General features: G+C 41.0%; 1 protein-coding gene across 3 annotated transcripts in view; it reads left to right on the top strand.

Moving 5' to 3' along the window:
* RNLS (renalase, FAD dependent amine oxidase) overlaps positions 1–23,752 on the top strand; it is a 51,416-nt gene that overhangs the window by 3,548 nt on the left and 24,116 nt on the right. The window contains exon 5 of one of the 3 annotated variants that reach the window (XM_053949437.1): positions 11,350–12,178. The exons of the other annotated variants lie outside the window; for them this stretch is intronic. Coding sequence (XP_053805412.1) covers positions 11,350–11,858 — 509 coding nt within the window. The 3' untranslated portion in view covers positions 11,859–12,178. Of the gene's footprint in view, positions 1–11,349; positions 12,179–23,752 lie in introns of those variants that run through there. 3 annotated transcript variants of the gene reach the window in all.

The following is a 23,752-nucleotide window of genomic DNA, read 5'->3' as shown; positions in this document are numbered from 1 at the left end:
CGGGCGAGCGGCTTAAAGGGAAGGGGACAGGATTTGGGAATATTCCCTGCTGGTCTGGAAGGTCCTTATTGTATAGAAGAAGGACTCTGGAGCTAAATGAAAGATGTGCCTGGGCAGTGTTAATCCCAGTGGCTGTTGTGTTTTGGGTTGAGAGGTATTAAAGGAACGAGTTCTGGCTGTTGCTGCTGCTCTGGTGTCACATCCCTGCTTTTGCTTCTTCAGCAGGGGCATTTATGGGTTCCTGCCACATCCCCCGTGGTCTCCTTTCTCTTGCCCCAGCTGAGGCTGCTCCCTTTTTGGGGCAGTTTTGCCAGGGGTTGAAGTGCTTGGCTGGGACCTGTGCCAGGACCCTCTTGAGCCACTGCTGGGTTCATTTGGCTCCCAGGTGAAAGCCGGATGAATTTTTAGATGGGTTGTGGTGAGGTAGTGCTGGCATTCATGTGTGGATAAAGGCTACAGGAGAGGATATGGAGCAAAGGAACAGCTGGGTGGGGTAGGGGATGCTTTGATCCATTAGTGAGGGCTGGAATTAGCCTTTGACATTTGTGTGTAAAAGAGCTTGACTTGGAGAGTTAAATGACTTGCCAGAGGTGGGATTTTACCCCTCTGGAATTCACCATTTTCCTGGTTGAGGGAGGAGGTCTTTTGCCCCCCACGTGTGTTTTGAAAACAATTTTCACTTGTTTACATGATATTCGGAAAATTAATATTTTGAAACAACCTCTCAAATTCCACATTCAGTGACAAAGTTGCTGTTTTAATACTTAAACTCAGCAGACTAAACTAGACTAGATAGTTTTTGTGTCCTTTCACCTCTTAGATGAGCCTGAACATGATGTCATTGTGGAGCCGTGTGTGTTTAGGAGGAGACAGAATTAAGTGGCCTTTGGCAACCTAAAATTACCATTTTATATGGGCTGTGTGAGAAATGAATGAGAGAAAAGCCAAGTCGTAGATGAATGGAGAAGCTAGTGTGTAAACACTCCTAATTTTTAAAAAATAGATATAAAATAAATAATGTAAAAAACAGTGTGTGTATAGATATATAAAATTCGCTTTAATTTTCAACCTTGACTCATTCTTTCTACAATTACCACACCCAAATAGATGCTAATTATGTAGTTGCATATTTAGTTGCATATTTAGCAGCAGCAGCAGAGCCAGAATTACGTCCAGCATGACTTCCAGTAGTTGCTGGATAAAGGGTTAACTCCTTGCAACATGTTTGGAACAACAATAGGTGGCAGCAATCAAATGATGTTTGGGACATTCAGCTTGAATAACTAAATTAAATTCACTGCACTGATTTGGGCTTTAAGTATTCTGGTAGTAAATATTGGGGTTGTGCAGAAGATAAAAGGGAAATGAATAAATGTTCCTGAGGTTTGTTATGTCATTTCAAGGAAAGGAATAAATTTATTTGAAAGTAGGATCTTGGCAAATGAAAGGACAAGATTTTGCAAATTGTTCATTGTCCAACAGTATTTCAAAGGTGCTGGACTGTTACACAGGCTGCTGATGTTAGAAGAATCCTAGATTTATAGCCCAGATTCCATATGATCACTGAGCAATGTAGTTCTTTCCGTGCATTTTCAGATCAGTTGGAGAAGCCTTCTTATCAGCTCTGGTTTTTAGTTTAAGGCATTTGGCAACATGGCAATTTAAGGTTGCAGCGATTTGCAGTAGTTTTTTTTTTTTTAATTAGTGTGTTCAGAATGTTTTCATTATGTTGCTTTCCTTGGAATTTCAAATTACAGTTCTGCATGTTTAAGCTGCTAATAAAACAGGATGGCTTGGCTTTTGTTTCGAGCCTGACCTATTTTTTTTTTTCCATCTGTGTGAATGTCCCACATGTTTTAAATAATACAAGCTGATGAGAAGATACAAGTGAAATAGGGCTGTATTTGCGTGGGAGGGTTTTATAATGTGAGTTAGGAAAGCACAACTCTGATAATTTTTCACGAGTCACAAGTCCTTGCTGAGTGAATGTGTTTATTTTTGGATAGCACGACGATAAATTCGGAATTCTGTGGTTCCAGTTCCAAGCAATCTAAGCAGGGCTTATCCAGCTTGGAGCTCTCATTACCTAACAGATCTGAAATGTCCAGTGTAAACATGTACACTGATTTGTTAGTTGCTTATCAGGGAGCTGAGGCCGCAATGTGGAAATATTTGGGCTTTTTTTGAAACATATTTGGAGGAGTTCTTGGTTGTGCTCCTTTTAAAAGCTGTCCCTCATGTGGCTGGAGAGCCCCCCAGTGCTGCCTGAGGCTGTGGCAGGGGAAGGGTCTGTGGTGAATTTGGGTGATGCCCTGGCATGGCAGTGTCAAAGACATTGTTGGGGCTGCAGCAGGATGTGGAGCATCCATCCCTGTGCAGGAAACCCTCCTGCCCTGCTGGGTTTTTGTGGCAGGATTCACCCCTGGGCACTTGGGGTGAGCTGCTCCCTGCTTGGATGCAGGGCCAGGCTGCCAGTCCCTGTGTCCCACTGCTGCTGCCAGCTCTGCCCCAAACCTTGCCCAGCAGCGTTTTGGACCCTCCTGAGAGGAGATCTCACCAGTCCAGCGGGGAGATAGAGATTTCTGCCATGCAATGGTTTGGGTTGGAAGGACCTTAAAAACCATCGTGTCACCCCCTGGCCTGGGCAGGGACGCCTTCCACTATCCCAGGCTGCTCCAAGCCCCTTCCAACCTGGCCTTGGGCACCTCCAGGGGCAGCCACAGCTTCTCTGACTGTGCCAGGGCCTGCCCACCCTCCCAGGGCACAATTCCTTCCCAACATCCTGTCTAACCCTACTTCCTTCCAGTTTGAAGCCATTCCCCCTTGTCCAGGCCCTTGTAACGAGTCTCCATCTTTTTTCTTGGCTCCTCCAAGCGCTGCAAGGCCACAATTTGGTCACCCCAAAGCTTCTCCTCTCCAGGCTGAACAATCCCAGCTCTCCCAGCAGAGCTGCTCCACCCCTCAGATCATCTCCGTGGTGGTTTTGTTTTGTTTTTTGGGAGGTTGTTTTTGTCGTTTTTGTCGAGGATGTGGATTTGCTCTTGGAATGGTCTGACAGGCAGGAGGGAGGCAGGAAGGGGAAGGTTCCCCTGCACATCTGGGGAGCAGGGGAGTGTCTGGGGAGGAGCAGCTGCCACCAGAACCTCTTTGTCAGCCTCCAAAGCAGAGCAGAGCTCCTCTGTACTCACTGCCTGCTGCAGCTCAGGTATAGCCTCTCTGAGGGAGCAGTTTTAAAAATAAAGGCTGCCTGAGCTGCACATCAGGAGAAAAAAAAAAAATCAAAGCAGGCCATGTGTATTCTTCAGTGTGTGTTTGGCTTGGTCTGTTTTTAGGTGGTTTTTTAATATCTACACTGCTTATAATGGGCTTATTCTGCAGTTATTGAGCACATTGGAAACCTAGTCTGTTTTTAGGTGTTTTTTTTTAATATCTACACTGCTTATAATGGGCTTATTCTGCAGTTATTGAGCACATTGGAAACCTGTCAAATAGGCTGATGGCAGTGACCCTCTCCATCTGGGAACCCCATGTGTGTGAGCACCAGAGGAGGCCTGGAAAGGAGAGTGAAATCTAATCTATATCAGATAAAGGGCTACTTCACATTTTGGTGTTGTCAGGTGAGGCTGCCTGCCTTGGGTAGAGAGCTGAAACTCTTATTTGACAGATGTCAGGGTAAAACTGAAGGAAAACAAACTAGATGCAATTTGCTGGAAGAACAAAGTATGCAGCTTCTTGTCTTCAGGCTTGGTTCCCCCTCCAGAGCTGCCCATCCTTTGGCAAGCTCTTAAAAAGTCACCCTGCAGAGGAGGTGAGTCCTGCTCTGTCACAGCATCACCTTTCAGTGCCTGGAGACGTGGCAAAAGCATTTCCTGCAGCAGTGCCTGCTCCACTCCTGCCCCACCTCCAGCTGCAGCAGCACAGCTGTCTGTGGGACCACAGACACGCTCCCCCCTCCCTTTCTCCCCCAAAAAAGGGTGGGGGAGTTATTTTTAGCAGCCTGAGTGGTGTGATCCTCAGTTCACCATGTGGCCCACAGACTTGCTGGCACATCCTGCTCTTCCAGCAAGGGCAGGGGAGCAGCTCAGGGGCTGGGAGAGTGGTTGAGCCCTCTGGATGCTGGTGATTCTGTGGTTTGAGTCCTAAGCTCAGGTTTCCTGTGCAGTCCCAGGAGGGATTTTAGAGCACCTGCACATTAAACTGGCAGCAGATTGTGCTGATTTAGCTGAGCTGGTTGGGAAAAAAAGTTATTTCTGACGTGTAAGGCAGCGCTGCTTTCATGTGCTGACACTTTCAAGTCTGCCTGATGTGGCTGTTTGTAATTCCTTAAACCTGGACATGCTTCTCTTGCTGCCACTGCAGCCTGGGCCAGTTTGGCAGGGTCCTTCAGCACCAGGGCACTTGGTCACAGACTTTATCTGATGCTTTTTTAGCTCTTTTGTGTCATTGCAGTACCCAAAATAGAGAACAGGACCACAGACACTTCGGATCAGCCACGTGCACAAAGTGGGATTTTATTTTCTGGATAATAAAGGTGATGGCATTTGAACACAGGACATACTTGGAACAGAACAAATAAATGCTCCGAAGTTTGTTTATCCCAGCAATAAACACAGATACCTCTCAGTTTTTCCCAGTCTTTGGTTCTCACCAGGGGTTACTTTTAGAGGGAGAAATCTTTCCAAAGCTGCTTTTTGCCATGAGCCTAAAAAGGGGGGTGGGGGGAGGGGAAGTTCCTTGCCAAAAAAATGAGACCAAACTGAGCAATTCTGAAACTTCTCTATTTGTGTCTTGTGGGACATGTGTTTAATGAGCTGCTGGTTTCTGTTTTGTAGGAAGCTGGGATGTGCTATAAGATCTCATTCTTCAGAAGGTCCAGTTAGGGCATTTTTACCAGCCTTGAATTTTCAGATACTGAACCTAAAATGGTTTTGATGGTTGGTTTTGGGAAACAGTGACAATGTTATGTGTCACCTCTCCCATTGAGTAAAATATTTTTTTTTGTTTGAAGTTTTTCACTCAGGTTTGTTTTTTTTTTTTTTTTTTTTTTTTTTTTGTTTTTTTTTTGTTTTTGTTTTTTTTTTTTTTGAAAAAGCTCTCCCTCCTTTCCTGTTACCAGACCTTCTGGGCACACTTGAGAGACAGAAATGTGCAAAGGTGACCACATGCTGATGTGGCCTTTACAGCCTTCTTTTTGATGTGAAATCTGCCACTCAAACTATGGCTTTTACGGAGCTGAAAACCCTTGAAAAGTCTGCTGCAGGTTTGCAAGAAGTCTTTACATTTAATTGCTTGCTTTGGGATTTATTTATTTTTCAGTGCTGCAATCGAGTAGGCAGACAAAAGCCTTCACTGGACAATGTTTTTTAAATGTATTCTCATAGCTTAGGCAGTGCCTCTGGATTGGATGGGGTTTTGTGGATTTCTAGAGGATTTTTTAATAAATTAAGTGATGGGCCACTCCCATCACTGTAATCGAGACCATTTTTTACAAAGATTATCTTTACCTCCCACGGACACGTCTGTGAACTCTTCAGTTATTTTTGCAATCCACATCTGGATTAGAGCAGGGAGAAAAAAACGACTAATTTTAAACCTAATGAGGTTTTGGCTCCATTGAGTCAAACATAAATTTTGCATGGAGCCTGCTGTCAGTTTTCCACACTCATAATTTCCAGGAATGTTGGTGTGCTCTTGGATAAAAGAAGCCTTAGGAATAACTCACCATCAGACACCTTTTGTAGAAATCAAAAATTATTTCCTGAGCCATCAGGTGAGATGTTACAGATGGTTTTGGATTTACCTGTGCTGCCTTGGAAGCCTGAGTTTACTACTGATTGCCTTGCTGCTCCTTAGGTTTTAATTCCCTCCTCTACCCACCTTGTCAGAGATGCTCAAAGCACTGTAACTGTTTAAAAAAAGAGAAGCAAACTCTGTTCAAGGGCTGGTGTAATTTAGGAAATGGGATAGGCTGGGTGAGGAATGAAGGTGTGATTGGTCACCTTTATTGACTTAGCTGATGAAGCACCTCCTGTTGTAGCAATGGTCTGCTGCCACAAATTATTTAAAGTTTAAAGAACCTGCTGCCTTACTGAAATGGATTAAAGCTGTCTCTTCACTTGATTTATTCCACAGAACGAGGGACATGCAGATCAGGCTTTCCAGAGTCAGTCCTGATGCACCAGGAGCCTCCAGTTCTATTCCCAGTGTCATCTATTAAAAATACAGCTCTGCCAAGATGTGGCTGAGTGGTGAGACTCTGCAAAGGCACAGAGGATGGGTGTGCACCTCTCCATAAAGAAGGATTTACTGCTGCCTTCCCACTGGATTTATACTTTAGGGAGAGTGGGCTGGATGCCTATGGAAATCCAGGAAAATAAATTTTATTCAGTGAACCGTGTGCAGGCAGCAAGTGGTTTCAGTGTCGCACAGGCTGTTTGTTGAGTGACTGCAGAACAACAAGGTGATGGCTGGGCTTGTAAAGCACAAAAGAAATAGATTTGCTGTCTGTTTCCATGTCCATTTCTCTCTGGCACAGTAGAAAGATGTGTTTAGGAACACTGATGGGAAACCTTTCCATATATTCTGATTTAAGCCATGCTGCTTGCAAAACCAGCATTCACATTTTCTGATGGGAATTATTATTTTCCCAACTTAAAAGCAGGGAAAAAATACTAACTTTGAAATTACCACTTGCTTTCAAATGGCTGAACTACAGCTAGGGTTTGTGCCCAACTCCATGGAAAAGATGCATCATTTTCCCTAAGAGAGAATTTAGCAAAAGCTTAGTTTTCTAGTTGGAAGAAAACGCTGCATAATTCTTACTGAAACAAGGAAATTTGCCTCAAAATTGGGGTTTATGTGCAGACTGTCTTAGAATAGTTTGAGAGGGATCTTAAAGCTCATCTCATTCCATGGGCAGGGGCATCTTCCTCTATCCCAGGTTTCTCCAAGCCCTGCCCCGCCTGGCTTTGGACACTCATTCTAAGAATTAAATGCTGACATTTCTTCTTGTTCCCTTTCTACAAGATACTGTGAAGTTATTTGCAGGCATTTTGTAAGGCATCAGATAGTAAATGACACCTTTAGATGTCATGTAAGTCTGTTTGGCTTGTGCTGGCGCTGCAGGATCCTGGCCCTGTTAGCATCTGCACACTTGGAAGGAGGTGAATAATTATGTTATTATTTTAATATATTTTTATATCTATATTATATAATATATATATATATAATATTACACATATGTTATCTATTATAATATAAAAATATATAGAACAGAATAGATATTATATAGTATATTATTTATATTATATATTATATACTATATATTCTATATCATATACTATATACTATATATTACATAGTGATTAACCATAATATATAAATATTATATAATTACATAATATGCATTATTTATAATATGTTATTATATGTAATATATATTATATTATAGAATTATATCATCTATACTTTATCTTATATAATAATTATATATGCCATAATATAATAATTATACAATTATCATATATATAATATATAATATTATTATATTTATATAATTAATATATAAATATATATATATATATTTATATATACTATATATAACTAATAAATGACATATCTGTGGTGCTGTCAGAATGCTTCCAGGAAGGCATCCAGTCTCAACTTTTGTGCTGCTTAAAATCCTGGGAGGGGTCATGGTTATGGCAGGCTTTTTAAACTTCACTCCTCCAAGTTTTTGCCCCTTGGTTCAGGGCTCTGTGTGATTTTCCCAGCTCTCCCCTGCCTGTTGGTGACAGTCACGACGCTGTGTTTGCTGCTTCAGGCACTGAAACACCAGCAGGTGTTTGGAAAATAAATATAACACATCAGTTCTTTTTTTTTTTTATTTTTTTTTATAAACCCTTAGGAGGTGGTAGAATGCTTCAGTAATCCCACGGGGAAGGGGTTTGACAGTTCCTCGGGAGCAGTTTGGGAAAAAGTTTGGCTTTCATTTCTTGAAAGTATTCAAAAAACTGTGGAGTTGTGAATCCTACGTGGGATTTTCAGGTGGTTTGCTGGCCTGAACTGGGGTTGACATCAGTACTGATTTTAAGGGGTTTGGCTTTGTATTTTTTAATCCTCCATCAGTCTTCTGCCAGTGGTAGTGTGTGTGCTGCTGATCCGTGTGTGTTTATAGGCAATGAGAGACATTCTTATTTGGTGTACTTTAAATTAGAATTTGTTCTTTTCTGTTTCTTTTCTGTCATGTTTCCTTCAGCCATAAATCCTATCTCCCCACTTTTCTTCTTTTTTCTTTTTTTTTTGTCTGTGTGTTATCTCTTGTATTTTACTGTAGAGTCAAATGTCAGGGTACTCAGTATTATTAACAGTTTGTGGGGGTTTAAGGTTCAATTTTAAGTGAGTACCTGTGTGGGTTTTTTTTTAATCTTAATGGGATTTGCAAGGCAGATAAGTCTGGTCAGTGTTTTATGACAGTATTTCTGCTTTGTTTTGGTGTTTTTTTTTTTTTTTCCCTTTGTCACATTTAGCTATTAGAGTCAATAGTCACCATCAATAAAGGCATAAGCAATTTTCCAAGAGACAGTTCCTTGCAGCAGGTGGAGGGCAGAGTTTGGCTTTAGAATACAGCATTTGGTATGATGCACTAATAGCAAGGATTTTTTATTCCATCTGGTATCTTTTTTCAGCCTCTGGTAGGTTGCAGCTGATCTGTCAATAACTTTCAAGGAATCATATTTTTATTTTCCCCCCTCCACTGTGTCACATTTTGAGCATTAGGGTTTGTTAGCCGTGGCTTCCCTTCTTACAAGCCAAAAAAAGGAGAGTGGAGAACCAGGATTTTTAAGTTGTGCACTTGATTGTGTGTCTGATTTATGAAAGTTGGCAAAATTATGGCAGAGGAGGGATCAGTTGCAATCAGGTACAGCTTGTAGAATTTATCTGTGCTTCCAGAACACGTGCTTGGCTGCGTGTCTAAATCCTTTGGAAAGTCGTGACAGGAGAGACAGGACTCAAAATGAAAGTGATGCGTGATAAAACAAAAGAAATAAACCAGACAAGACACCCAGAACTTGTGATGCAGTTGAAGCCACATGAAACTGATTGTGGGAGAAGCATTACAAATGTACACAGCTTTAATTTAATTTTATTATTTTAGCCATCTCTGTTAGTGATTATGTCTTAGGTAGATCTGAAAAGCAGGCAAAGAAGCTGCTTGAAAAACAAGCCAAAATCCCTATTACTAATGGCAATGTAGTCATTTAACAACATTTAGCTGTCAGAACTCTGAAGTGTGGCTGTGCTTTGCACGACAGAGCAGCCTCAGCTTGGGGGGAAGTTTATCTTCCCTTGATCAGTGTCTCAGCCTGGGAGTCAGTGCTGATCACACACATGAAGGTTTGGTGATGACTCCTGAATAACCTGGCCCTTGCTGGCTTGCTCTCCCAATATTCCTTTTTTCCCATCATTACACAACTGCAGCGTTGGAGAGTGTTGCTTTTGGGTTTGTCCTTTTTCTCGAGAGCAACCTGACCAACAGGTGAGATGCCAAAGGATGGAGAAAAAACAAAAAGATAACACACAGTGGGCTTTATATGTGTCCAAAATACCTAGTGCAGGTCAAGGGAAGAAGGCTGCTCGTGGGAGAGATCATTGCATAACCCAGAACAGGAAATTAAATATTATGCAGAGAAAAAAAATCTGGCACTTCCCCTTTGGTGTGTTTTTGATCACCAAAAGAAGTCCTGATTGGAGGGAGAAATGAGGTGGTTTATCTTTGCTCCCCACGCTCCTGGGTCAGCCTCCCTCTGTCACCAAGGCACATATTTGGACAGAAAATCAGGAAAGAAAAAGAAGAACATGGGTTCAGTTATTTCCGTGGCTTGTCACGTGTGTGACAGGCAAATTTTGCAAAATGTTACAAAGAATTAACAGAATGGCTTGTCAAATTTCATAGCTGAGAGCCACACAGGGCATAATTAAAGTGTTAAATGTGAGGACAAAGCACAGGACTTTCTAACCAGCTCTAGAATAAATCTGTTATTGAGGTTTTTTTGCTAGAGCAGTGGATTAGTGATTTTTTGTTTGTTTTTTTCCTCCCCATCATCATGAGATGATCTGGAAATCATTGAAGTTTCTGACACTAAAACATCACAGGTAGCACTTGACACCAATTCCCAACTCTCTCAAGGGAGAACACAAGAGAAGAAGCCAAATCATGGAATTCTTCAAAATTAAGTCTCTTGTGCATTCACCTTGCAGAATGAGTAAAGAAATGAGCGTGTTTTTTATCCAGTTTCTCATCAAACCTTTCTATAAATGTATTTGCATTCTCTCAGCCCTGTACTGGGGCCGACCTGAGCAGGCAGCAAAAGGGGAGAGAGATGAAATTTTCCTTCTGAGAGCATATGGTTTTATTTAGAGTGTGTTTCACAACCATGACGTGCAGAGACAGGGTTTACTTGTGCTCCACACTCCCACTCGCCCACTCTGCAAGGAAAACTGCACTCAGGATCTTAATAAAAACAGGAAAAGTGCATGCATGGAGGTGGAGATTTATTCTATCAAAGTGAGGATAAGCATGGCTTCACTCAACCAAAGAAAATTAACTTTTATGTTAATTTTTGTTTTTAATAAAATAGCTTTTAGCTTTTTTTAATGTTTAATTTTAATTTGCATTAACTTTTATGTTTTTACACCCTCTGAGCATGCTGCTTCGCATGGTAGCAGGTGATTTCTGGGTGTAGAATAATGCTGTGTTTTCATCAGAAACTCCACTGGTGATGGCACGGGAATGCTTGGAGGGGAAGAGTGACAGAAACTAGTGCAAACACAGATATTGCAGCGTGTGCATGGACAGAAAAGCCTGTCCTTGGATAAAGTTATTGCTGTCTTGTTTTTTCTACCACGTGGTGTTTAACTCCAAAATGCTGATAAGCTGCACCCTCTGGGTCTGATCACATCCAAGTGCTGCATCTCTTGGTACTCCTAAAACATATTATTATAAAATTGATGGTAGAAAAGCTGTTTGTTCATGTTCCCCTTTCAGCCTCCTTTAACATTTATGCATGTGACAGAACTGATGTAAAAAGGGAAGTACAAGTACTTCAAATATAGATGTTGGTCTTAAACCTGGTGACTTTTATATGGTGACAATTTCAGTGTTGGGTCGTGGTGGAGGCACGGGATTTATCCTGTACCTTTGTCCTTCCCAGAGTATTTCACTTTATAAATTCAGCTATTTTCAGATTTATTCCATGCAAGTGCAACAGTGAATTTTCTCAGCTATGACCGTCTCGCACTCATCTAGTTTTTCTGCAAATTTCTTTCTTTTATTTCCACTGAGTGCAGGAAAACCAGAGTCTTACCCTGGCCTACAGCTGCTGTGGAGCAGGGTGGTGATCTGCAGCCTCTCTAAAGCCGAGGAAATTCCCCACGGAAGCCACAGGAGCTCCAGTCACATTCCAGCCAGTGAATTTTTGCCGCTTCCTGTGCAATATGGACTCTATTTCTCCATGAAGACAAAAGCCTTTGTTCTGCTGAGTCACCCTCCAGAGCAGCAGACAGCTACAGAGGAGTTGACACGCTCTGTTTCTACTTCCAGTTTTCACTTTGTACTTCTCCCCTGTACCCGCTTCTGCCTTTTCTTTGGTGTTGCACTGGGTTTTTTTTTGGTTTGTTTTGGGTTTTTTGGGCCGTGGTGCAGCAGGCACGTATTTTCTGAGCTGTGCTGTGGTGGCTCTGTGGTTGCAGGGGTCACACTGACTGTCACACGCCTGCAGGTTCTGCCTCCTGCACCTACAGCTGCCTTGGGAAAGGGAGAAGTGGCTCAGCTTTCACAGCATCTCCCAAGGGGATGAGTAATAGCAAATTGTTCCTTTTGAGGTGCCTCCTGCCCTTGTTTGATTGCTCTGAAGTGCAGCTGAGGTTGGGACACGTGTGAGGGGGGCAGCCATCAGGGTAACAATGGGATGTGATCCATGGAAAAGGCTTTTATCATAACTGGAATTTGCCTCACTTGTGTTCTTCCACCATGATGAGGTTTGAAGGCTGCAGTTGCCTCTTGAGCCTAGAAAGCCAAAAAAATGAAGGAAATTACTTTTGCAGAGCTGCTGAGAATAGTAAGGGGATAAATTAATCCAACTGAAGGTGGGGACAAGAAAAAAATGTTGATATTTCTCCCCCCCCACCAAGGAAAGCAAATAGCTAAATAAAGTCCAGAGGCTGTGTCCTCCAAAACCTGAATGTCACCTGTGTCACAGCTCTGCCTCCACTGGCAGGATTTCAGTCATTTGGAAAGAAAAAGAAGAAAGAAAAAGTGGTGGATACCTGTGTAGGAAAAAGGTTTTAGCAGAGAGGAAGATGATGCATATATCAGCTTTGCAGAAGAGAAGGATAATTACTGTTAACCATCTTATTTTCTCCTTTTATTTTTCCCCTCCTAACTGTGACAAGGATGGTATGAGGAAATACCCATTTAAATCCTGCTAATATTGCTAGAAATTGATGGGGGTGTTGCAATTAGAGCAGGTTAGAAGAGAGTGTGAGTGTGGGAAAAGCGTTGGGGGTGAGAGAAGGCGAAAAGGAAGAGCCCTGTGGGTGTCACCTCCAAACTTGCAGCAGGATCAGAGGCTGAATGTGAAATTCCTGTGGTGCTGTGGTCATTTCAATCCTCCTCCCTTCCCTGGAGGCTGAACCCCTGGAAGCAGCAGGGAGGGAAGCCCATGGTGAAATAAACCCAGACAAACCCCTAGATTAAGGTTTGTGCTCAGATGCTTTAATCCAGTGTCTGCATGAAGTGGAGCAGATTGCAAATTATTCCCAGAGGAGATTTTAATGGGGTCTTGAGGGCTTTATCAATTTCTCTTTGGAATTTCTGGCACCTCACCTTCTTTTGTTACAGTGGCTGCTTGCAGCTTTATAATGTTATGTGTTTAGCTCTAGGAAAATCTATACTTGGAGAGGTTTTTTTTTCCCTCTATCAATGTTATTAGTAGGTTTTAATTAGAATTATTGCTCACAATACTGATGGACTAAACTGATTGAGGCTTTCTGAATCAAAAGACAGGCTAGTTTGGACTGCAATAAAAAAGCAAGGTTTTATTCCTGTGGGAAGGTATTTCGAGCCTCTTTTTTTATCTCTTTGTCACTTAGAGCACACCCTTCACCAGAAGAGTGCACTGCAAGGTTTAGCTGCAGTTTGGGTATTTGTTTTACTCAAATATTAATTTTAAATTGAGTGCCTTGAATTGTTTGAGATTAAATTGGTAGGAGACAACTATAAATTCCTGGGTTTGGGTAATTATCTTGTGAGAAATTTGGTAAATGAAAAAAAAAACCTCCAATAAAATTCAGGAACTATCCATGCAAATAAAAAAAAAATCCCTGCATAAAGAAGATGAGGAAATAAAATATGGAATCCCTGAATTCAAGAATAGAAGGAAGAAGTGAGAAGCAGTCAGCAGGAAAAAGGCTGGTTATTAAAACTGATGGAAAATTTGAGCATCTGAAAAAACCCAGAAGGATTTGCCAGTACGTGCTGGATATTTTCATGAACATGCAGCAGTGCCTTCTCAGAACCCTGATGAAGTGGGGGTAAAAAGAACCCTGGGAAAGTGTATTAGAAAAAAAATATCTAAATTTATTTAAAACTGTGCTGTTACAGTTTGATCACCAGCAAAGAAAGGGGACCCTGGATGTGGCAGTTTGTGCAGCTCATCCTGCTCACAGTTAATTGCCAAATTTCCACTGACCCTTTTGTCATAACTAGATTTTGCCTCAGTTGTGTTCTTCCACCATGATGAGGTTTGAAGGCTGCAGTTGCCTCTTGAGCCTAGAAAGCCAAAAAAATGAAGGAAATTACTTTTGCAGAGCTGCTGAGGATAGGAAGGGGATAAATTAATCCAACTGAAGGTGGGGACAAGAAAAAAAATGTTGATATTTCTCCCCCCACCAAGGAAAGCAAGTAGCTAAATTAAAGTCCAGAGGCTGTGTCCTCCAAAACCTGAATGTCACCTGTGTCACAGCTCTGCCTCCACTGGTAGGATTTCAGTCATTTGGAAAGAAAAAGAAGAAAGAAAAAGTGGTGGATGCCTGTGTAGGAAAAAGGTTTTAGCAGAGAGGAAGATGATGCATATATCAGCTTTGCAGAAGAGAAGGATAATTACTGTTAACCATCTTTTTTTCCCCTTTTATTCCCCCCCCAACTGTTACTTGATTAACATAATCAAGTTACAGTGGGAGCAATTGCTCTCAATTAGTCCTTGGTTTGCCAATTACAGCTTCTGCTTCATTCTTGATAAAGGCAGAGCAGGTCGGTGAGCCTCAAAGTGTTTCTGTTTTCTCAGTGCAGGATCTGCTGAACTAATGGAGGGGATGACTCCTCTCAGCAGCATTGCCAAGCTTATGCCCTGAAATGATCAAAGGCACAGCGACACAGTTATTTAAGATACCTTCACGTCTGAGAAGATTTAGCACTTTTATTTCTTGGCACAGTTCTAAATCTTCCCTAAAAAGACACTTCAGAGTAAATTAAAAAAAAAACCAAAAAAACCCTAATTTAGTAGGCCTGACAAAGCTGGTACAAAAGATGACACAGCTGTGAACTGATTTGAAAAATCCCTTTAAAAACAAAATGTGCACAGCGTAATTTGGAATATTTACTAGGATGAGCCAGTCCCTTCTGTATTTCTCGATGTGAAAACTCCTATCATGTCAGATTTTTTTTTTTTTTTTTGGTGGTTTTCCACATTGGTAAGGCAAGAACTCCCCATGCATTTCTTAATCTCAGCCTCTGCCCTTGATCACTGCTAGATTCCCCAGTGCAGGGAGTTGTTCATCACTGGGTGGTTGTTACAGCACCCTCCTTTCCAGGGTTATTTTGATGTTGGCAGAATCACAGAAGCAGCAGCTGGTTTGGGGTGGAAGGGATCTTACAGACCATCCAGGAGTGGGGTTCTTTGTCTTGGCTGATGTTTGCCTTCACTGCACAGCGTTGTCAGAACCTTACAGGATTTAATTAGAATTTTGAACCCCCTCATTAAGTGGGTTAGCACTCTCTACAGAGGAGAGGTTTCTTGTTCTTCCACAAACAATTGTTTTTCCAGCATGAGCCTGGAATTGGAGACCTTTCAGCCTAATGGGCCCAAAGTGAAATTCTCAGAACCTGAGGGACTGTGATTTTTTTTTTAGTTTTTTTTTGCTATTACAATAGCTACTTTTCAGCGAAATGCCTGTGCCAAGATACTGCCAGGAGCACTTATCTGTCCTCAACAGCAAACAAAAAGTGGAGGCGGAAGAGTGAAATTTAAAAAAAAAAAATATATTGTTCAGTCAAGATAGATTAATAGTGGTGCACACAAGGCACACTTCCTTGTGGGTTATATCAGTTCTTTGTATTTTTGTACGATCTAAAAATGTCTTTCCTTGCCTTTTTTTTTTTTTTTTCCCTGTTTGGGGAAACTGGATTTGAGTGTTCCCTTTCTGTGGGAACAGTTGGTATCAAAAGTGCTTCATTTCACTATGGAAAAATGTTCATTTCAGGGCAGTGCAAATACTGTGCTTTGACTGACTTTTAGCACTTTGTGAGGATTTTTTCCAAAGGTGGTGGTGTTTCAGGCTGGGGAGAGAAGGGATCTCTAAGGAACCATTTAGTACCTTTTATTTAGGTGATAAAAGAAGGGATGTGGACCTCTGGAATCGAAGAAAATTAGGGAGAATAAATCCAACTTTGTGTAAATTCAGTGTTTTTAATGCAGAAGGCTGCAAAGCATAGACACAGGATGAGGTTCTTGCTGGAGGAGCTGATGTAGATGTGTGCTGACCTCCTGCATGGGCACAGATTTCACACACAATTCTGCATTTTCTCAGTTTTCTAGCAGTGTAGGAAGTAAAGCAGTGCTGCACAGGTGTGGTTGTGTGTAAAATGGCCAGCCCTAAATTTTGGCATGCTTTTACAAATGCATGCTAATTAATTGTTCGTTACCACCCTGTTTTTTGTACTCCAAAACCTCTCAGTGCAGTTTACAGTGTGTATCTCATCTTTACAGATGATCCTTTGTGAGATGTGCATTCCTTGCAGGGCACCTAAAACATCTCCTAAAAGCTAATTAATGAGTTGTAAATCTTTCACACTGTAACAAAAGACAAAACTGCCCGGTAGGAATTTTTTTTTTTTTTTTTTTTTTTGTGGGGCCAGTCCTTAATTTCCCTTTAAATACTCTGAATATTTTACTAGATTAATTCCACTGGAAAGGAAACCTGCTGAGTTGTCATCAATAAAGTTCTTTAAAAAAAAAAAATCAGGAATCCTGGTAATTCAGACACTTCTAATTAGGCCTCATATCTCTGGTTCTATTTTTGGGAGGCATTTGGCCAGCTGAAAGTGAGTGTGCATAATTATCATGCCAGCTCACCCCTGGCACTGGGTTTGATGTCAGCAGTTTCACTCACTGAGGCTGCAAGTCGTGAGTCATCGATTGTTTTAGGATTCGAAATCTTGTGCAGGGTTTGGAGAGGTTCAGTCTGTGATTTGTGACTTCCTCAAAGTGTTTTTAGAAGGATGATGAGAAGTTTGTGTGTTCCTGTGCACAGCCAGCACAGGGATTGAGCATTCTGGGAGCTGTGCAAAAACCATTTTCTTTTTTTTTTTCCCCTTTTTTTTTTTTTTTTTTTTTTTTTCTGTTGTTGTTGTGTGTGGTTTATGTTTTTGTTTGTTTGTTTGTTTTGAGGTTTTTTTTTTTTTTTGGGTGTTTTGGTTTTTTTTTCCCCAGTTTATTCAGGACTCTTACTGCCCAAGAACCCCAAAATATCTTCTGCGAAGTTTCCTCTGATTTTAATTAGCATTGTGTTGTTTTTCATAATTTGAGGGAAATAGCAAGGGCAAATCCTGTCTGCTTTTTGCTAAATTTTATTCTGCCAATCCCAATATATGGAACATGCTAGAAGTGATAATTTTTTAAATTTGGGAACTAATACTGCTTTTTTTTTTTTTTTTTTTTTTTTTTTTTTAGCTGAGATGACTTAATTTGGTTCTGTTATTTTTTCAGTTCAGATAGGTAATAAATTATCTATTGCTTATCCCTGTCAGACCATTTGGAATGGAGTCCTGCCTTAAACCCCCCACCATTACAATAAATAGTGTTAAATGACTTTTGCTGGCTGGCACAGGAATGATGAGCAGGTAGAAAATCCAGCTCAGTATTTTGAAGCTGAGCTCCACCTGTGGCTTTGGTTTTCACTGAGGCTTCGTTTTCATCCTTTTATTCAAGTTGGTAAGGCACACACCAGATATGATTATAGCAAGCTTCAGCTTTAGGTAATTCTGAAGAGAATGCACGAAATTTTGGAGTGAATCCAGTGGGGCTGGGTGAGCAATCCAGCAATCAGGATGGAGCTGAACAGCAGAAAGATCAGCATCAGATTTATTCATGCAGCCTTTAAATACAGGCCTGTTTGGGCAAGTAATGAGAACTTCGAGGTGCCTCTCTGTTCCCTCCATCATGTGTGCACAACTTGATATTAGCTTGAAATGTTACAATTTGGGAGTGCAGGCCCTAAACTTAATTTTCAGTTGTATTCATATTTATCATAAAAATTGTATTTATAATAGCAATAAATTATATTATCACAATATATTAGGATTATTTATAATAATTAATTATAATTGTTATCGATAATATTAATTAATATTAATTAATAGTATAATTGACAATTATTACTATTATAGCTTATTATTTATATTAATTGATTGTAATGATTTATAATAACAAAATTAGTATTTATCCTTAAAATAATCACAATACAAACAATAATACAAATAATAACAACAACAATAATAACAATAACTATAATAATAAAAATAATAAATGATAATGATAATAATAATAATAGTAGCATGGGGCAGGCAGAGGAGCCCCTTGGCCACATCCAATCTGGCAAATCCACAAGGAATTCAGAGTGATGGAAAACAAGCTGGGACCAGCTCAACCACCAGTTGCACGCAAAGAACTGTTTGGCAAAGCCTGTGGTGTTCTGGGTAGAATCACCTCCCTGCTGGTACAGGGTTTTTGGGGGGTTTTGGAGTCTTGTCCACAGTCAGTTTGAGAGCTGTGTCTTAAATCCCTGCCCTTGAAAGGAAAAGGAATTCTGTGAGCTGGCAAGGTGGGGGTCTCAAAGGTTGGACTCTGTTTTGGAGGCCTTTTCCAACCTAAATGGTTTTGTGATTCCCAGCATTCAAGTTTATGTTGTTGGTTGATAAGAAAACATGAAATAGTTGAGGCTGTTTTACTGCTGATATCCCTCATGTAAATGTGCCATTTATAAGTCAGGGCCAGAGTGACTCTTTTCACTAATTTAAGCCAAGTGCCAGTTTTTATAGATAATTAAAAATCAGGGGTTTAGTCCCTCTGCAGCTCTCCTGGATCTGTAGGAGAGGTGCATCACTGGGCGTTTCTCAGAATGGTTTTATAAAGTTCATCAGTGATTTTGTTTTCATTAGAGGGTTTAAAACCTTTAATTTGGAAGCTGGTAACTACATCAGAGTATGTATAAGTGAGCTGTCCTTGTCACCTCTGTAACCACCAGGAAGATGGGGCTGTTTGGGTTTTCCTCAAAAATATCCCAGAAAGGTGAACTCTGTGGGACAGAGGGACAAAATGAGCCCTGGCCCAGTGACCTGCTCACTGTACCACAGCCTGATGGTGGAATCCCCCTCCAGGGCCTTTCCCAAAATCCTCAGATTTGACTGCAAAAAAGAAAAAAAAATAGAATATGTATATTAAAATATATAAAATATATACATAAAATATATAATATATACATAAAATAAAAATACATAAAATAGAAAAGGATATAAAAGGTATAAAAATATATATAAATACAAATATATAATATAGATAAATATAGATAAAATATATATTAATATATATAATATAAAATAGAAAAAATATATAATATATATTAAAATATATAAAAATATATATTAATTTTTTTTCCCAGTAAGGCTTCCAGGAAGCTTGGGGCAGCAGAATCCCTGGCTGGGCTGAGTCCCAGGTTTTGGAGGTGTAAATAACCCAAATTCTCTCTCACTTTCACACTTCCATGCTCTCCCCACAGAGCTCTCTGGAGGAGACGTGGTTGGGGTGATGCTGCCATTCCTCCTTCCTTCCCTCACTTGACAAAGTGGATTTATTTTAAATGGGACTTGGGGTGGTTAAACAGCTGCCTTTGCACTTCTCTGTTTTCAGGAAGCTTGTTTCCAAAACTGTGGGATTTCTTATTCAGCATGAACACAGCTCAGAGCCTTAAATCTACTGCAGGGACCTTGGAAGTTTGTTAAATGCATCACAACGTCACCACAGAGCAATCGGGCCCGTTCTGTTTTTCTGGCTGAAGTGAGAGAAAATAATTACGCGGAATTTGAGCGGCAGTAGGGTTTTTATTTTCATTTTCTCTTTCTGAGGCGTGTGTTTTGGGGGGTGATTTGCATAATTTTTTTTTGTATTTTAGTTTCTCTTGGTTACGGTGGGGGAAGTTTGCGCTTCGCGGGAATCCCAGGCTGAGCGAGCAGAGGGTGGGACTTGTCTGGTTACCGCGTGAGGCTGGAATCTGTTGTGCAGAAAAAGACCTGGAACGTCAGAAACTCCAACTTGGATTGTTATTCCAGTCCACCAGGCTATTGCTCTGAAGGCTCAGCAGTAATGAACTCATAATGTGTGCTTTTGCTTTATTAAAAATGTATGTGACTTTCTGAACTTTTAAATAACATGCACACACGCTAGACAAGCCTTTGCTGTGCTATCACAATGTGGCCTCGTTGTGCTATTTATTGTTTGTCTGGCTGTGAATGCGCTCTTTATGTGTGTTTAGCTCTTTCATGTTCCTTTTAAAGGAGCTCCCACTCAGAAGCTCACGAAACACAGACATCAGTGGTTTAAAAGAATGGCTGGCTGGCCCTGCACTGCTGTCTTCCAGAAAAACTGAGAGGAATTATACATGCAGTTCCTGTGGAATGAAAATTGGGCACTTGATATTTAATAAACAGATCTGCTTATCATATAAAAAGTAGGAGACTGCTCAGTGTTTTCATTTATACTCCTAAGTTGCCCGAGATTTGGAATTAGGGTTTGTTTTTTTTTTTAATACAGTTTTTATCTGGGCTGTGAAATGTCCTATTAAAATGTTCATTAGTGTTGCTTTTCTGGAGCCTCATTGGATAAACACGAGCAAATGTTTAGTTTTGTCTGTTTTTACAAGTGACTTTGATCATTTCACCATTCCTGCAGTTTTCCACTGAGCTAACTTTGTATCAGTCAAATTTCTTTCTAATTACAGAATTCTTCTCAAGGAAACACACGAGACCTTCTTTTGTCTGTTGATTGTGTGGAAAATTGGAGAGAGAATAGGGCACTCAGGAGAAAGAAAAAAAAAAAAAAGCATTCTTGAGCCAGGTAGATTTATTATTTGTATTTATTATAAAAATCTAACCAAACTTTTTGAGTGGCCTGACAGTGTGGGGCAGGCAGTAGAGCCACTTGGCCACCTCCACTCTGGCAAATCCACAAAGAATTCAAAGTGATGGGAAGCAAGCTGGGACGAGGTCAGTGCTGAGAGCCCACGCTCAGACAGGGGTTATTTTTTCAGTTCTGTTCCCATTTTACACACCAGAATTCATCAGCGGGACGGGGAGATCTGGTATGTTCTTAAATATGATGTCACGAAAGCTAATGTGAATAAATATGTATTTCACTGCCAGGCTTTGGGGAAAAACTGATGAATGGAAAACGAAAATCTCTTGGCTGACTGAAAAGCTGGCCCTCCTTGGCCCTTCCAAATAAGTAGAATTACTGCATTTTTTCAGTAAATCTTAATTGTTTGATCCTTGTTCTGTGCCTCTTGCTGTGTCATCTGATGAATGCCATGAATTAAATATAGTACATTCATTTAAACCACCCACAAATAGTCCTTCCTCCCTATCTCAGCCCAGCCAGCTTTAAAAATAAGTGCTATGTGCTTTTATTTACCACATCCTGCACCGCATGACACTTCCAAGGATGGAACCAAGGAGAGCACATAGCAGTGCTGTTCCATGCTTGGAAATTAGATTACAGATTAGAAAGCCCAGAGGGACCACTCTGACCAGATAAAACAGTCCCCTGGAGACCACAAGACTGTTTTAATTGGGGCCAATCTAGAAAGAAACATCCAATCTTGGCATAAACACTTTCAGTGATGGATGAGCCAAAGGATGCTTGGTACGTTTGAGTGGGGATTGCTCTGGCTTGTGATTTTTCAGCTTTTGGGAAGGGCAAGAGGTCTTCCATTCCTTGCCTTTGATAGATTTATCTCTCCCTTTAAAATCCTGCCTTGAGAGAAGCCGAGATTTAGCTGGCCAGTAGGTCTTGCTAGGTTTGCAAGTGAAAAGTCCTGCAGTGAATGTTTGCTTCCCACATTTATGCAATCCCTGTGGGATTAAGTTGTTCCTTGGCCTTCTCTGCGTGGGCTGGACAGAGCACAGTCCGTGAGCTTTTCATCTGCAGGCGTGCTTTCCAAAACTCCTCGTGTGTCCTCACCAGGGCTCCTTGCACTGCCTTTCTTTCACTGGGTAAACCCAGGTTTAAATCATAATAAACCCAGATTTAAATCATACAAGGTGTACTTTCTAGGTCTGCTTTTCCTGTGGTATTATTCCTGCTGTCCTGCACGTTCCTGATGATTTTTTGGGGGGGAGAAACAAGAAGTTGGTCTTCTCCTTACAAAAAGAAGTTGGTAATGTGGTCGTTTGCAGAAATTAAGGGGAGACTGTGCCTGTGTTGTACCCTGGAAATAAAAACACGAAGAAAACACAGTTTATGTGAAGAACCTTCAGCCTCTTCCTCCCAGCAGGCTCCTGGCACAGCCAGCATTCCTTAAGCCTGGAGGCAGAAGCCCCCTTTCCTCCCTCCTCCACTGCACTTGGTTTGTTTTGTTTTTTTTTTTTTTTTTTTTTTTTTTAATCCAGAGTTAAAGAGTCACCTTAAATTCTGGGCTGCTCTGACCATGTCTGGAAAATTAAACATTGTATTTTCTATGCTAGTGAGAGAAGTTGAAAGACATGAAGAAATCAGGAGGCAAACATGCTCAGTGACACTGAGGATGTGGCCGGGATCCCTGGCCCTGCAGGATCTTCCCACAGTTTCCCCAGGGACAGGCAAGTTCTCTTGCAATTAACATAATTGACTGGGAAAGAATCCTGTTTGCCTCGGGGTAAGGAACTGTGGGATTAAACCTAGACACATGGAGGGAAGGCTGCAGAAGGATGGGAGGCTCTGTATTCTGGGAACATTCCTGCTTGGAATGTGTTTTACACACAGATTCTGAATTTCTCTGATAGAAGGGCAGTCTTGACTCATTTTACCAGCATATAACAAATTCTTGTCATAAAGCATCATTTTCTAAAAGCCTCATTTTTTTTTTTTTTTTTTTTTTTTCCCCTAATAAGCAGGTGATTCTCTGATTTACTTTGGGTAAAACTTGGGCTCTGAAGCTGTGGGCAAAACTGACTTTAGCGAGGCCAGGATATTTTAATGAAAGTCATTAAATTTTGCTGACATGGGATCTTAATTCTTCATGATACACGCCACAGATTTAAGCCGAAGCTGAATTAAATCTCAGGCCCCAAAGCCTGGTTTGAAGATCTCTCTTTACCTTTGCAGCCAGCAGCGATTCCGTGGCGTTGCAGGAGGTGCGTGCGCCTTGGAGGTTCCACAGCTCTGCTGGGAGCACCGGGTGCTGTTCCAGGGATCCCATCCCAGGAAAGGGAGAGGGTGGGATGGGAGGAAAGCCCCCCATGGCCAACTCAGGGGGTGCCTGGTGTGCTCTGCAGAGCCCATTTGTTGTGTAAGCAGCTCTGCTGTTGTGGCGCCTACTTTAATTAAGGCTCTGACAGTATTTCCATAATAAACCATATTTTAAAAGGGTTTATTACTCAGCTGTAAAATCTACTGCAGGCTGGGACTTGGACTAGGAAAGCTTCATTCTTTAAGTGTTTTCTGAACTTGAAAAACTATTTTTTTTTTAAAAAAAAGTATGGCTGTAAAGAAATCTTTCTTTGATCATATAGATGAAATCTTTATTTAGAAAGAGTCTGCAGCCCTATAAACAATGCCTGCTGAAGTGGCTGGTGTTGACTGCATTGCTTAGGGTATTTTTAACCATAAAATATCCATTATGGTCATTCTGTAATTCGATGTAATTTGAATACTGGTGTATCTTATTGTGTGTGTGTGTGTGTGATGAAAAGTAAAAAGCCTCACTTAGGGCTGGGGCTTTAGTGCTTGATGGATTTCAAACAGCAGAAGAGAGAATTCCTGCCTGTTAGTAACCTTCCTGTAAATCAGAACTAGTGTAGGAAGGGACAGTGTGTTAATGCCAAGCAAAACTGCAACTTCTCCACATGTTTAGGATACACTTGTCCTGCTGTGCTCTGTTTCCAGCCAAAGTCAGAATAACATCTTTTAATGAGGGAAGTGCATTATGTATGAACTAACAGGGCGGACCGGGACATGATTTTTGGAAAGAATTTTTTTTTTCCAGATAACTGGAGAGGTTTTCCTTGTTTTGTTGTGTTGTTCGTTTTTTCAGTTGGTCTGGTTTTTTTTCTGGTTAGTCAGGTGAGAAAATCCCTGCAGTGTCCTGCAGAGAGGACTGAGCTGTAATTGATTTTCCCTTCAGTTACCACTTCTTCAGAGATTCCTGTAGGACCAGAACCTGTGCC

This window comes from Vidua chalybeata, chromosome 8 (genome assembly GCF_026979565.1).
Source record: "Vidua chalybeata isolate OUT-0048 chromosome 8, bVidCha1 merged haplotype, whole genome shotgun sequence".
In the NCBI taxonomy this organism is placed as follows: Eukaryota; Metazoa; Chordata; class Aves; order Passeriformes; family Viduidae; genus Vidua; species Vidua chalybeata.
This window is presented reverse-complemented; position numbering and strand designations above follow the sequence as displayed.